The 15,995-nt window shown below is 33.8% G+C and overlaps 1 protein-coding gene across 4 annotated transcripts in view; it reads right to left on the bottom strand.

The window, feature by feature from the left end:
• Positions 1-15,995, bottom strand: part of LOC138712468 (Golgi integral membrane protein 4) — a 73,238-nt gene that overhangs the window by 37,730 nt on the left and 19,513 nt on the right. For all 4 annotated transcript variants that reach the window (XR_011335718.1, XR_011335720.1, XM_069844316.1 and 1 more), the window contains exons 5-6: positions 11,636-11,782; positions 8,763-9,014 (exon numbers count right to left, since the gene is read on the bottom strand). Coding sequence is in view for 2 of the 4 variants with exons in the window: in XM_069844316.1 (XP_069700417.1) it covers positions 8,763-9,014; positions 11,636-11,782 (399 nt within the window). In the remaining 2 variants the exon portion in view is untranslated. The remainder of the gene's footprint in view (positions 1-8,762; positions 9,015-11,635; positions 11,783-15,995) is intronic.

The raw sequence follows: 15,995 nt of genomic DNA, 5'->3' as shown, positions 1-15,995 counted from the left end.
GTTTCATGAAGTGTCTAGAAATATGTCTATACAGAACAATAATATAATTTCAGTTACCTAAGATAAACTTGTAACATACCATTCTTATTCACTTCGTGTAACTTCCCTATCATAATAAAGATGTTTCTGTAAGCTTTTAATTTAATGTTTATCCAATTTAATAAATTAGGCCTGCTTACATTTTAAATTTTGTTTTAGATAAAGAAATATTTCTATACACTTCCACGCTTTTCAAACTATTGCTATAAAACTATGAAAAGATGACACAACAATTTACCCATTATTTAATTGCCGAATAAAGATATAAAATTTGACATTGTATAATGGTATTATGAAGGCTCAGTCTCTAATGAAGGGAGTAGGAACTTGGTCCTTTAAAAATTTTGTGAGGTGTGAGGTGGACGAAGCATCTACAATGTAGATTGTCTATGAGTACACTGGTTTCTTCTGTCAAACTCTTTCCACCATTGCTTTAACATCATATCATTTTACTAGGTTAAATAGCTTCCATTGAATCTTTAAGAGAAAATTTTATCACAGTGCATATCTGAGAGTTTATTGAATGTTCAAATAAGGATGATCAACTACTAATAATGTAGTGCATAACGATTCTAATGTGAATGGAAAATTACGCATGATCTGGTCTAATAAGGAGAAAAATGCGTCCCTTTTTATTCGTACTCAGTGATGGACACAAAATATTTCAGAAGTAACAATTTATGAACATTAAAGGCTTTATTGTGGTTATAAATAAGATAACAGTTTCAGCTGTCTATGTTGATGCAGAACGTTCTGGAATATCTTCTAGTAATATTACGACAAATGAAAGATAATTCAGTTATGTCACATATTATGTAGCTATCATCGTGCTACAGGCACTTGAAAGAACCTATTGAGAGCTACTGCATACTTTTTATCAATGACGAGAAGACATGTAAAGTGATGATTGTCTTTAGTTACAATACAGTCAATAAAAATGAATTAAATTACAGAGGAAGCTGCTACTGGAAGGGAATACGGTTCGTTTCCGAGTTTCTCACAAAGAGATCATGCTTTGCGATAGACTATACGCATGCTGACACAATCGGTAAAAGTAGGATTGATTATACATAATCTTTCTCTTTAAACTCTGATTTTGTCAGAAAATTCACTCACAAAAATTAGATCTTTCAAAATAATCAAATTCTATTTTTAACTTCTTATCAAATTCTTATCAACATCTGATCAAATCTAAATTTTCACACCTTCATATTGAGGAAACAAAAATACATGCCGAAAACAAAAAATGGAATACAGTAGAACCCTGATTTTCCGACACACTATTAACCGATCGGCAGATTATCCGACTGTGTCTCTCTCTCTCTCTCTCCCTCCCGTCTGTCTTGTTTTTGCTGCAGAAAAAAATATGAAATCCTATTCAGTTACTTGTTGGAGGGAGTGTTTTTCCCAACTTGTAAATTAGTCATTACCTGCTTTCAATGTAATGACCCCAAGAACTTCCACACAATTTTATTGTAAAAATCCGTGTGCCATTCAGTCCTTGTCCTACTGTTGAAGTGGTCATACTATATAATTTGTATTATGTAAAATGTCTTCTATGGGTGTCGAAAGAAACGAAAAAAGCGCAAATAATTTAGAGGTTTGGAAAGCAAAAACTTTATTTCATGTCGCATCAAAATATGAGATTGGCGTTACCAGCTGTGCGTGATTTAATAAAAAAAATAGAGAATAAAGTGTATAAAGTACGAGTACCTATGGAAATCTACAACACGAGATCTCTATTCACGAGTTGCCAAACTAACTTACTATTATGACAAGTGTTGTATTGCATGTTTCCACGTATTCACATTTTTTTTAATGTTCTAGTAATATTTAGCTTATTTTATATTTTTGTTTTCATATTTTCCGATAATGGTATATCTATAATGTGATAAGTTGAGCTATATATAATCATAATTTTCCTTACTGTGTGTACTTAAAAATATTGTATTCATTGTATGCTTTGTACTGCACTATTTTATTACTACTACTATTATTATTATTATTATTATTATTATTATTATTACTATTCTTATTTTTTATCATCATTAGTATTATTATTATTATTATTATTATTATTATCAATAATTGTCTTATTTTTTTATACTTTATACGTCTCATTTATTTTGACCTGCTGTTCACATTTTATTATGCTTTTTTCTTTCTTTCTGTATGTTATATTTTATGACTGATTTCTACTTACTTTTGTTTACATTTTATTATTATCATCTTTCTCAGTTTTGTGTGTAAAATTCTAGTGTACTTTGTAAATTTGCAGTGTTTTTGTAACGTTTTTACTCCTGGTTGAGTGTTACAGAAGGCCGTATGGCCTTAACTCTGCCAGGTTAAATAAATCATTATTATTATTATTAGTATTATTATTATTATTATTATTATTATTATTATTATTATTATTATTTTAAAGAGCTTCTAAGATGTAAATATTTTAATGTATACTCAGTCTTTCACTTTCCATGTGCATTATATCCCTTTGATGCTTTGTCATATCTACTGGTTAGCTGATAACTCCTTCGAAATGGAGTAGATGTTTAATCCCTACCAGATTCTATCATATCTGTTGATAAAATGGATGTAGGACATGTATTGTCTGAGTACACTGGTTTATTTTGTCATTCTTATTTCACAACGTAATATCACAATGAACGACGTCACATTCATATTCATCACCATCACCACTACCATCACATCATTAACTCTAAGCAATTTCTGTAGGTTATAAACGCCATTAAATAAAATAACTGCATCTTTAGCTACCTACCTTATATCTAAAACTCCCACCAAACTGTGTGTACACTGAATATAAATTAAATGAATAGTTTGACACTTTTAAGAATCCTTTTCAAATTAATGAAGTTTCTATCTACTTTTAGTACGAACCAAGGAACAATGTATACAAAACCTGTATGCTACACCCAAATTATATATACACAGTGAAATCTCAATTTTGGGTTTTCCCACATTTTGCATTTAAGTAACAATATTTATGCTGCACAGTTGCTTTTAACTCCAAATCTGCGTCAATTCGTATTCTGTTTGCTAAATCTAAGCAAAGAATAAAGACAACTTCTGTTTTTAATCTTGACCTTGAATCACTGTGAAGAGATGAATGGACCTGCACGGCGAGTTCTTTGTTTTGCTTGCCTTCCATTACCCCCATTCCCAGTCCTAAAGTCGTTTTGTGTGCGTAATATACATTGATATATATTGATAAAGTAAAAATATATATTCATGGTTAAATATAGACCATGATCTGAGAATGATGGAAACTAAATACAGCATAATTGACATAAGTTACTCTTGTGCAATACTTTGGAAGAAGACGCAACAGAATCCCATTGATCTGGAGATAAAAAGAAGAAAATGGTGCTGGACTGGACACATCCTGAGATGACCAGAAGGAAACATTGCTAAAGAAGCAATCGAATGGAATCCTCAGGGGAGTAAGAGAAGAGGAAGACCCAGGTTAATGTGGCGGCGGTCTGTTCAAGAAGAAGCCCAAAATCTAGGGAAGAACTGGAGAGAAGTGAAGGCCTTGGCAGCAAATAGATAAAAATGGCGCTCTTTTGTTGTGGCCCTATACTCCCCATAGGGAGACGCAGGATGTATGTATGTATGTATGTATGTATGTATGTATGTATGTATGTATGTATGTATGTACACTTGTGCAATATTATGGTTACTTTGTTTTCCATGGACATCTCTAATAGGCACATGGTTCATGTTTTACTCCCCTACCAGAAGAAATCATGCAACAGATTTTATCGTCCTTTAAAATTTATCATTCTTGGCTGGATTTGAACCCATGAACAGCTAATATGGTGACCACTAGACTACTTAGGACAATGTGATTCATGTAAAAGAAATGCTTTTATAAACTTTTTAACTTCAATTTTCACATTTATAGATATTTATGTATAATAATATAAAATGAAGAAGGTTAAGATTGATCCTATAATGATACTGTTCTCCAACCAGGAGATTAACCATGAAAGGAATGTGCTTACTACTGCGTCATCTATTGGAGCGAAGTAGATAGATAATATTACCGTTATAACGTCAGTTTAAAAAACTGCACTCTCTTGCATATGTTATTTCCTGTATGGAGGGATTAAAAGACCAGGAGATTAACTGTGATCTAATTTTGTAACTAGGGTAGTATAAATATGTGTGTATCAGTGTTAACGTTTGTGCTTTGAGAGTTAGCCAATGGAGATGTATGTACCCAGTTGTGTGACCTTATGACATCAACATTCATTCACAGCATTGCCCCGCTGCATCTCATTCCCCTGAGGCTTTCTCCTGGTTGGAGTACAGTACATGGACACACTTTAAAGTTCCTTGTTCTCTATAGTAAAAGATGTTTTGTTTTCAACAGAACAGTGCCAGTTTATCAAACTGGTTCTGTGTTGCATAGATATAAGAAAAATATCCATTCTCTCATACTACTACAGTTCAATCTTGCTTCATACCAATGAAAGCAACAAATTTACACTAATTGGAAAAAAAAAAAAAAAAAAATTATGCGGAACTATATTTGAGTTTTTTATGATTTCTGCAACTTATCAACTATCAAAAAATTACTGCAGATCTGAAGGACAATATTTCATACAAGGCATCAACGTCAAAATCACAAAAAAATTTGAGGTTTCTGGTATATGAAAAGCAATATGGGCGCAAATGTTCAGTGGAGAAGAATGACATTCGTACGACATAGAATTTGAATTTCTGGTGACATAATTCCATTATTTAACTTACACATGACCTGTGTAAATGAAAACCACACACTAAAATATATCTGCCAAAATTTTAGAAACAGTAGACTAAAGTTACTTCGGAAAGGGATTGATGACAACAGAATGAATCTAGTATGCTGTGATTGGAAATGAGAACGGCAAAGTTATAACTTGACCAGCTCTCTGATCTCGGTTCCCGGACTCTGGCAAGCTTCCTTATCATTTCCATTCTTGGATTATTGTGAACCAGCCTTAAGACAAATAAATATCGTTCAAGTATGTATATTTTCGTGCATGCTTCTGTTAAAAAAACGCTTATAAATTACCAAAAATTCCACAATCATGCAACTTCATTACTTTCTGGCAATGCTATATTTTAATTAATTACATTACAAAAAATAAAATGTTTCAGTATCTTCAAGGAGTAGTGGACTAATGTTCATGTTTTATCAGACTTATGCATATCATCATCTGGAAAGTATTGGCTTTACTACTAAGTAGCCAGAGTAAATCAGATTTTATTTCTGCTAATATTTGTCAAAATACATACAATCATTCTGTAGCACATACTATGAAGTAAGTTTACTGGAGTAAACTAGCCTTACTTAATGTGATTTCTAGTGCGAGATTCTCAAGAGTGCCAAGATCTTATCAAAGTTTCTGCTATAAACCTGTAGTACCACTGAAAATTATACCAGAGAACGTGCAAGACTATACCATACTGGCTCAAGGCAGAAAGTCAAGACTTTTTTAATTTTTCTGATTTATGACCTTCAGTGATCTACCCATAAACATGTAAATGCTCTACTTCAAACTAAGTGAAATTTATTCCTGAAGCATTGATAATCTCGTAAAATATTTAACTTCTGACTGAATCAGCCTAAACGATTGTGACAATCTTTTATTTTTTGATTCAGATGAATGTATGGGAAGAAGTTTTGCTTCACACTGTTCTAAAATCATCAGCTTACTGGAGTAATATTAATACTAATGGAAAATCAGATTTAAATGGCTATGAGATATTACACAAACTGTACTGTAACTAACACAACAATACTACTTTATTACGAAAATGGGAACTTTTAAAACATGTTACTTTAATTCCTCTGTAGGAAGATGCTTGTGAACTAGGAATTCTGCAGACCACAGTGCAGTTAACGTGTATCACTATTTTCACCTCATATCATCCATAAACTTTTAGTGCCTTTTTATGGTAGAAAGCATATATTTATGAAATACAGCAATTCAGTATTCTATAGAAAAAAAACTGACTCGAGTTTCGAGACATTGACTGACAGCTAGCAGAATATCTTCACATTTCCGTCTCTCACAAACAGTGGCACCATAATATCATATAAAAATGAAAATCTGAACTCATCTCATGCTTATTAGCAGAAAGCTACAAATAAAAGTGAAAAACTTAAATGTCTACATTATGCTGTCGAGCCAATGAAGAATAATTTTATGCATAAATTTGTCTCTCTGTACCTGTTTATAATAAGACCAAATGAACAGATGAAATGCTATATATTGGACACTTGAAAAAATGTAACTTTTACTATATTCTGAGGAGCCTAGGAAAAAATTATATACAGTAACTTCCGTGGACTGCAGAGAAACTGAACTTTTTAAATTTACAATATTTAAATTTAAAAAAAAAATTATATAATTTGTAATATAAATTGAGGCAGAATGGTTCATTCCATGCAACATTTATAATAAAATGAATGCTGAAAAGAATGCTCCTTACACAAAGATTTCAGTTTAAATATAAAAGCAAACACCACCCAATTACCATTTAAATGACAAAGCAGACTATAAAATAATGTATCACCACAAACAATGACTGAAATTATGGAAACTGTATGAATTTAATTCAAAACACGATCAACACAAACAATAATAGTAAGGAACGAAACTAGAGATCATATGCATTATAATGCATTATCACGAATCCCAGAAACCCGAGTAAAGGAATTAAAATACACAAAACATTCCCACGAAAAAAAAAAAACCCTTATTCTTTACCTGACAATTTTACAAAAATAGTAATTCAAAAAAGGAAATAAAAAATTCTATACCACCTTTCACACAGTAAGAGGAACTATGCTCACATTATGTGACATCATAAGGTAATATAAATGCATCTCACCAACTAAAATCAGAACAAGGCACCGTTATATCTCTCCACAAAATATCATGTATAAAAATTTTATTTGTATTCTAATGAAATGTTCCATCAAAAATCATATAAAATGTTATAAGATCTCTTTTTTATATTGGAGTTGAAATAAATGTATTTTGTACTAAAAATTAAACTGAAAACTGCACAATGGGAAGTAAGAATTATTTGTTGTGTACAGTAGAACCTCGATTATCCGTTACCCTATTAACCGATCGGCGGATTATCCGACTGTTTTCCTCATGCTTTTTTTTCTGCTGCAGAAAAAATACGAAGTTCTGAATATTACATGAGTACCGGTGCTGTACGTATTTTTTCTAAAGAATGTTATTACATTCCTTTACCACTAGCATTACACAGTATGTAGTAGGAATGTTTCTGCCGTTGTCGGCAACATAAACAGTTACTTATGGTGTTTTTCAACTTGTAAAATAGTCATAATCTGCTTTCAGAGAAATATCCCCAATAACTTCCATACAACTGCAAACCTGTGCATTCAGTATTCTCCTGTTTGAGTGGCCGTACTGTATTACTTTTTTATTGGTTATTTTACAACGCTTTTTCAACTGTATTGGTTATATAGTGCCTGAATGAGATGAAGATGATAATGCCAGTGAAACGAGTCCAGGGTCCAACGCCGAAAGTTACCCAGCATTTGCTCTTATTGGGTTGAGGGAAAACACCGGTAAAAACCTCAACCAGGTAACTTGTCCCAACCAGGATTTGAATCTGGGCCCGCTCGTTTCTCGGTCAGGCATGCTAACCGTTACTCCACAGCGGTGGATATTGTATTACTTGTATGCAAAATGTCTCCCACGAATGTCAAAAGAAAACTTGTTTCCCTAATTATCGAAAAAATATGCATGTAATATAAACTGTGGTGCATGTCGCACCAGAATACGAGATCAGCGTTACAACTGTGCGCGATTTAATAGAAAGCTAGGATAAAGTGCTACATATTACTGTACTTCATTGTATTTGTTGCTTATTACGAGCATAATATTGCACAGTGTAGTGTCCAGTATGAAGACATCAGTGGTTGTAGCACGGCAGGAACTTTAAGTTACGTACGAAACTGTATAATACACTGAAATTGATGGAAATCATTCTTGGTACAGATTATCCGATTTTTTCGATTAACCGTTCAGTTCACCCCCTTCATTAGCACGGATAATAGAGGTTCTACTGTATGTGTTTACAGACTTGTTCTATGTTACGGAAATACTGTAAAGAATAGAACTGAATATATTTCTTACAACACAATGTTTCACTCATGATTGAGTATAACAAATTTTAGCAAGTTACACAATTTCATCAATTTATATGTGAAGTAGCAACTCCTTTCTGTTAATTGTTAACGAAGCTGCTCTGGCAGTTTGCTGAAAGCCTTACTAACTTTGTCACTCCTTCCAACTGAGACATGCAGTGAATGTAGTACAAAGAAAGTGGTTCAATCCTTGAAAGCGGAAGCCCCTTACATATTCTCAGATCTACGTATGCTGTGCACTTCTCTAGGGCACTCTAGGAGGTTCGTTTTTGTTGAGCATTTGGTCAATTCGACTCTGTAACTGTTCAATATCATTATCATTACTGTGTTGTGGAGGTTCTGCTATTGCAGCTTCCTGCATTGGCATGGCAGGTGCGGGGCTCGAACTTGAGCTACCAGCAAAACGAATGTTAATTAATTGTTCCCCTGGACCGGCCATGGCCTTGGAACTACTCTTCATGATGGGCAACTTGTCTGCAACAGGAAGGGCATTTGAGCTACTTGTTGAGGAGCTGCGTACCTTGATATCAGCGTTGTCCTGGTTCACCAAAGGTTCTTGTAGAACATTCATTTGGATATCTGGGTTTATGCCAGCATCTGGAGCAGCAGCAGCTGCAGGTGAAGACGATGAAGAGGGAGATGACTGAGATGGAACTGCTTTATTGGACTCTTTCACTGGAGATTTCAAGGTGTCATCTTCCCTGGCATTCTTCACATCAGAAAGATTTTCACCATGTGATGGAGGACTTCTTTTGTATGATCCCAACTCCTTCTACAATAAAAAATATAGTCTTAAGTCCACACATCTTAAGGGCCTGGTGGAAGAAGGGCCTATTTCAGACTTCTATCAAAATTAGATTTTTTTTTTACAAAATATGATAGCGGGCGCCATTTAATATGTATGTTCACGAGTTTTTTGTTCAATATGCCTAACCTTGTTATTGTTGTTATATACTACATCTAATGGGGCTCATCTTTCGGATGTAATTTCTCATAAATAACAGAACTGCTTTACTTTAGACAGAAACTTTGCAGTATGCATGCTTATCGTTTGTTCTTCTGTAGTTAGGAAGTTATTGCAAAATCATAATGTGTCAATTGGCTCTGAACCTTCATGTCTCTACTGTAAGTATTATTGTAAACATTGTACGATAGCATTTTCAGTCAAAACAGGAAAATAACAGTAATTTGCACGTATTTCAAAAGATTATACTGAATTTACCCGCATAATGGACGCACCTCAATTTTTTGCATTAAAATTAAAAATAAAAAAAATTCCCTGCATAATAGACGCATCTCATTCTAAACAACAGATAGTTTTAATAATATCGAAAGTCATAAGATTGGATGCACCTAACAATGAATGAGGTAATGCTAGTGTTAATAATAACAATAAAGAATCTTGTCTTATTGTCGCTGTTACAAGTTATCATCTGTTTATACAACTGGTGCTAACTATTGATCGTCTTAAGTGCGACACAATCGATATATAAATTAGATGCGGCCCATTACGTATTCTATCGATTATTTTGGCATTCGAGCTGGCGCATCTTTAATACACCTTTTTTTCACTAAATTTTTTTCCTCGCATAAAGGAAGCACCCTAGTATTTTGTTAAAAAATAGAAAAAGAAAAGTGCGTCTATTACGTGGGTAAATATGGTAATAACATTAAAAATAAATAATTTCAATGGCATATTGGTCCGTTAAGTACAATATCAATTAATAGAAGAATTTAATTCAGTCAATACTTAACAGTGAGAAATACATTAAAATTTGTTATACCAAAAGTAACATTACATATATTTTAACGACAAACATTTTCGTCACCATTACTCGGCAACACGACCACCCTATTCGTAGCATCTTTAATCTGATTTCGTAACTGTTACCGCAATACTAGAAGAGGTGTTGCCGTCCCCCTCGTCATACATGCTTTCTACTATACATCATTTTCTACATACAACCTGGTGGCTGCATCACTCAATTTTATTAGCTGTTTTAATTCATATTCTACTTTTAACGTTGTTTTAACTAGTTAAGATCAAGTGTTCGTTTTGTTAATATGTTTTATTCGACCTGAAGATGCCATTATAATTGGCGAAAACGTTTGTCGTTAAAATATATGTAATGTTACTTTTGGTATAACATAAATTTTAATGCATTTCTCACTGTTAAGTATTGACTGAATTAAATTCTTATATTAATTAAAAATAAAGGTTAAAACTGCAAATAAATAATCTTAATTTTTAATACCATAACTATTTTATAATATGTTTTTCATTTTATATACCGGTACATGTTAGCACGATGTACGATTTGTTGGAATAATAATTATTATTCTTGTTAGTGTTATATGTTAGTGCTTATATATTTGGCATGTTAGTTTACTATAGCCATGAAGTTGTGTGACATTGCAACCTAACTTGCAAACCACTGTTGCATAGGTTAACTTCAATATATTATGGTCACATACTTATAGATTATTATGAACGTTTTCAGCCCATGCTAATAGAGAATGGAGGATGTATAGCATTCATTGGAATGGAGAGAGAGAATTTAATAATGTGAATATATAAAGGAATTGCATGTATGAATGTTATGAGAAAATAGTGATAATAATGACAATGTTGTCAGAAGAAAAGGAAACTGAAAGAGAAAAATGACACGAGATAAATTTTTATAATTATAACTTCAGAATTATTAAAGTTCTGATTTCCATGAGCTCCGGTATTCTTCTTTACTCTCACCAATGTTACAGAGAAGAGTTTACCGAAGTGGAAAACAGTATCAAGAACTTCCAAAATTATTTGTGTATGCAACTAAACATCTGTTCTGTTTTCATTAGAAATGACAATGCCTGGTAAATTATTTCCTCTTATGTGCCATATTTTTGCACATTAATACAGTACATCATCAAAATACTGGTATCATTACTTATTAACGACTATGAAAGAAATTTGGGTTCTTTGCTTACAGGAGTTCCTTGCCATCAAAATGATAATTCTGATTATTTCTGTACGTATTCAAACGGTATTTTTAAGTAAATTTTTTAGGACGGAACTCTGCAGAGACAATATAGAGGAGAGAAAGGAGTAGAAAGTGCGTTGGGGATAGCATGAAGAGAACGAATCTCATCTGTCTATATCCCTCTTGCTTGACATATTTTCCATTATTATTAAGTCAAGGGTTTATCATTCAAATAACAGCTCTAATTAACAAAGTTTAAATGATTCACAGAACAATTTTAATTATGAATGAAGCAGGCTGCATGCTGTTATCTGCTTGAAACAACAAATATTCTCAATGAGACATTTATTTCAGCCATTTAACTGATCTTTCATTGTGTAAAATATTTGTAATGGAAGTCAACATAATTAATTATATACTCTACCTTTGTATCTGTCAGTTCTCTTTGGAGCTGGAAGTTTTGCTTTTCCAGATAGTTGATTCTTTCAGAAGTTTGTGACGATCCTTTAAGCAATTCACTGTTCTGCTTCTGAAGACGTCCAGTTTCCACCTCCAGTTTCAAGTACTCTGACTGTAATACATAAAACCACAGTGTTTTGTCGAGCTTCTAATAATTTTGCGTGCGCACACACACACACATAAAAAAGACAGAGAGACGGAGAATCTTTCAGGTAGCCTGATTGTGAACCAGGTTTTGTGCACTTGGACAGTAATGCAACAGAAGCAAAGGACACCCTCATATTATCAGATGTATCTATTGTACTCTAGGTAGTATACCACATTGTGATTCTCACAGTCCTTCGTAAATGATGCTGAAAATTCTGCCTTTCTGTCTCAGTCAATGTGTTTTGTCTCCAGGAAGGTTTCTCTTGATCTGTTGGAGTTTCTCAGGCATTATTTATTGAATTTTCCTGCGAATATTTTCTTGACAGTCTTATAATATGTGGGCTTCAATTTGTAGATCCTGTTTTTCAATGTGTCCCAAAAGTAAAAATCAAATGGCGTGAAATCTGGAAAGCGTGTAGGCCACTCTTCCTTACGAAGGTAAATCTATTATCATTAAACAATTCTTGTAGACTTGCTTTTTCTCAATGTGCAGTTGCCACATCTTACTGAAAAAAATGCATACTGTCTGTGTTGTTCTTTTATCATTGGCACAAAAGAATTTCTGATGTAGAATATGTCTTTCCTCGCACCAAATATGGGGGCACCTGTTCTGGGATCCATGGTGAAATAAAAAATGGCAGAATTTCAAATGCTTGCTGTAACAAGACTGAGTCACAGCTGAATGCTAAAGTTATTACTAGTTACGCATGAACTAATGTAACTTGTGCGACCACACAGGCATGAAAATGCCGAAGTTGAATATAAAATTAGCCATGCTCCACAGCATCTCTCAGTAATATCTCGGCATCGTGAGCAGTTACAGACTAGTACGACCATTTGTTTTATTTTTAATAGCGAATTATGCAATGTTAAAGTGATAATAGACTGCCATAGTGGCTCAGTGCTGAAGTGCTGGCTTTATAAGCCAGGGGACCTGAGTTCAAATTCCATTCTACCCTGAATTTATAACTTGTGTTGGGCAAGTCTGTAGTCCAGGCAACACAGGTTTTCTCCAGGTATTCTGATTCCCCTGTGGCACCCCAACAATTCTCTATGATCATAATACATTACAAGTGTAATATGGACCAACCACATGTAGTGCACTGTGGATAGTCTCTGATGAACTAAGTGCTCTATGCTTCTTGGCACATCTCTGAGCCACTCATAAAATTGAGATGAATAATGACAAGCTAAGGGCCCTGCCACTGGAGAAAAAAGGAAATAAATATGAATAGGTATGTACGATAAACTTTGAGTGAAATAGTAATATACGTTACAAGAGCGGTATGTTGACGTTTTCATGGTCGAGGAAAAGATTGAAAAAGCGAAACGTAGTTGAGCTTTTTTAATTTCCGAGAACTTGAAAACAAACATACTGCTCGTGTATCGTACATTATTTTGTGCGAAGATCGTTTATTACATACCTGAAAGACGAATTTCTAATTAGTTGCAATGAAATCTCCATGTTGGTTTCTGTTTAATGACGCCAACTTCGGAACACCAAAATATCTTTCAACATTGTTGCTGTAAAATGTTTTCTGTGTTTACTATACTCCAGCAGGCCGTGATATACGTGTCTTTTTTTTTCCCCCCAGTCTATAAATGCGAACTTAAAACAAATGGTAAGGTTATGTAATGATTTATTTTTCATTTTAATATTTTAACAATATTATTTATATAACATATTGCAGTAATAACATCGGCATCTGGAATCTCGTTGATTTTTTCACGGCTTTCTTAATGTTACTTGTATCAGGAATGCAATAAGTTTCGTGGAGTAGTAGACTTTACTTAATTTTTGCAAATATTTAAAAACAATAATTAACATTGCAATTTAGGTGAAATTGCAGTGGTAAGTTTCCAATTGATAATTATTACTTTGTTAAATGTCTCTAAAAATAATATGTTAAAAGCCTAAAGCAGTAAAATGAGTGTCGCGCTTAAGCGGTAAGAAGAGGGAAATCGTTATGTGTGTTACGTTGGGAATACTGAATGTGGTATTTCACACTTACCGCGTATTGGTTCTGTGCGGAAAACAAGCAAATACGAACGATCTCGCACAAAAATATTTTGTAAGCTGGAGTTAATTTTGGAATGCTACTTCATATGAAGAGAAAATATATTGCATGCCCTTCATTAACTATAATTACTTCTCTTATCACAGACCCATACTCTCCATTTGTAAATCGAAAAAAATAAAAAAATAAATAAAACATCAAACCACACAACACTGCAATTTTATTCCAAAAACTGAGTGATGTAGTCTATGTGTTGGTGCTTCCCTGATACAGAGAAGAATTCTTTTTTTCCTTCATTTACCATTTGCAATTTGTTTAATGTAGTGTATGATCATAACTGTAACATAAGAAAATTTGGGCAGAAATATGCGAGTGAATACAAGATATGAGACAATTAGAGCAGTGGAACTAGATTTTATGAGAAGATCTTCACAATTAACAAGAAAAGCTAAAATCAGAAATGAGGTAATGTGGGAAAGAATGGAGATAAGATTTTCGATAACTAAAAAATTGGAAAATACATCATTATAATGGTATGGACATGTTCAATAGATGTCAGAGGAGAGATGGCCCAAGAAAATCACGCAGTAATAAACAAGAGGAAAACAGACAAGAGGAAGACTTTCTATGAAATGGAGAATGTATATCTATAAGACACTGGAAGAACGAAATTTACAAATAAGTGACTGGGAACATCAATTGCTATGGAAGCATAAGACAAGCCCAAGTTTCTGAGGATGAAAAAGAGAAGAAGAACAAGAAGAAGAGGAGGAGGAGGAGGAGAAGAAGAAGAAGAAGAAGAAGAAGAAGAGGAGGGAGAGGAAGAGGAAGAAGAACTGTGTCAGTTATGTGATTTGCATTTAAGTGCACCATAAACAATTTTTTTATAGTCAGCGGCGGTTCCTCTATATGAGCGCAGGAGCACGTGAACACCTTAAAAACCAACAATAACCATACATATTACTGTGTCAATATTATTATATCTATTACTTTCCCATATGCAATGTCGTTCCTACATTTTTCGTCTCGAGAGAATGTCCCGTTCGTGTGTTGTGTGTCTTTAAATCTCCATTGGACAGGTTGACAGCAGCTCGCACAATTTTTCTCTAGCAGGGTGGAATAGCCTGAGGCGAGAATATTTTCTGGTTTGTTCCAATGGTTACAATAGCTCTGATCGCACAAGTCTGAACGTGCTAGTGACAGAGAAACAGAGATGCTCCATCTCTCTTGGGTCTGGCATCCTGTTCCTTTCTCCCTCTTTCCTCGTGTTCTCTCTTTACTTTTTCTTTTCAAAATACCATTATGCGCGGGGGCTGATTCTGTTGTCTTTTGTTCAGCAAAGTAAGGAAAATACAAGCTGCATTGGTGCGTATTGAGAGTTGAAACAGTAACATTTCAAGTTTGGAAACGGACGTGTGTGAAATTGTGAGTGTGTTAAATTAAAAGAGGATTCCTCCATAACACCATGACAGAAGACCGATTAAGTACATTGGCTATGTTGTTAACAAGATTAGAGACTTCAATAATAAAGTTATTGATAAGTTTGCATCTCTCAAAACTAGGCACATGGAGTTTCTCTACAAATAAATCCAGATCTTCAGCACCATCTACAACAGCAGTGAAGATGAGTCCTATGAATTAATTTTACCCTATTCTTGTTTAATGGTTTTAATTTTGGTTTCATATGCGTAGATTTGGTGCATGAATATTAGAACTCGTTTATCTCTGACGTGTGATTCAGCTATACGAGAATATATCAGTGTGTTCATTACTCATATTTTTTTGTGAACACCCATTCAAGAAAGGCACGAGCTGCCACTGTTTATAGTAAAGTGAAAATTTGTGAGCAAAGTGGAGATTTTATGTGGACTAGTGTGAATTAATATAATATTTCCATGCCTCATTTGAAAATATCAATTAGCTGAGGATCCTGTTTAAAATCATGAACTTTGCTTAAAACCATTCACAAGACTGTATTCTCATGCCAGGGTCTGGAACATGCAAGAGATACATAGTTGTTATTTTACTTGTTTTAAATGTAAATAATTGTGGCACCATATGAGCTGAGCTTCGTTAATATTCATTTCATGCAACAGAACTTCAGATGCTCAAGCCCAGTAAAGGACAATAGATTTTTTCAGATAAGAATATCTACTATAG

The sequence above is a fragment of the Periplaneta americana genome, chromosome 13 (genome assembly GCF_040183065.1).
Source record: "Periplaneta americana isolate PAMFEO1 chromosome 13, P.americana_PAMFEO1_priV1, whole genome shotgun sequence".
Classification (NCBI taxonomy): domain Eukaryota; kingdom Metazoa; phylum Arthropoda; class Insecta; order Blattodea; family Blattidae; genus Periplaneta; species Periplaneta americana.
The sequence above is the reverse complement of the archived record's forward strand: the minus strand, read 5'-3'. Positions and strand labels throughout refer to the sequence as shown.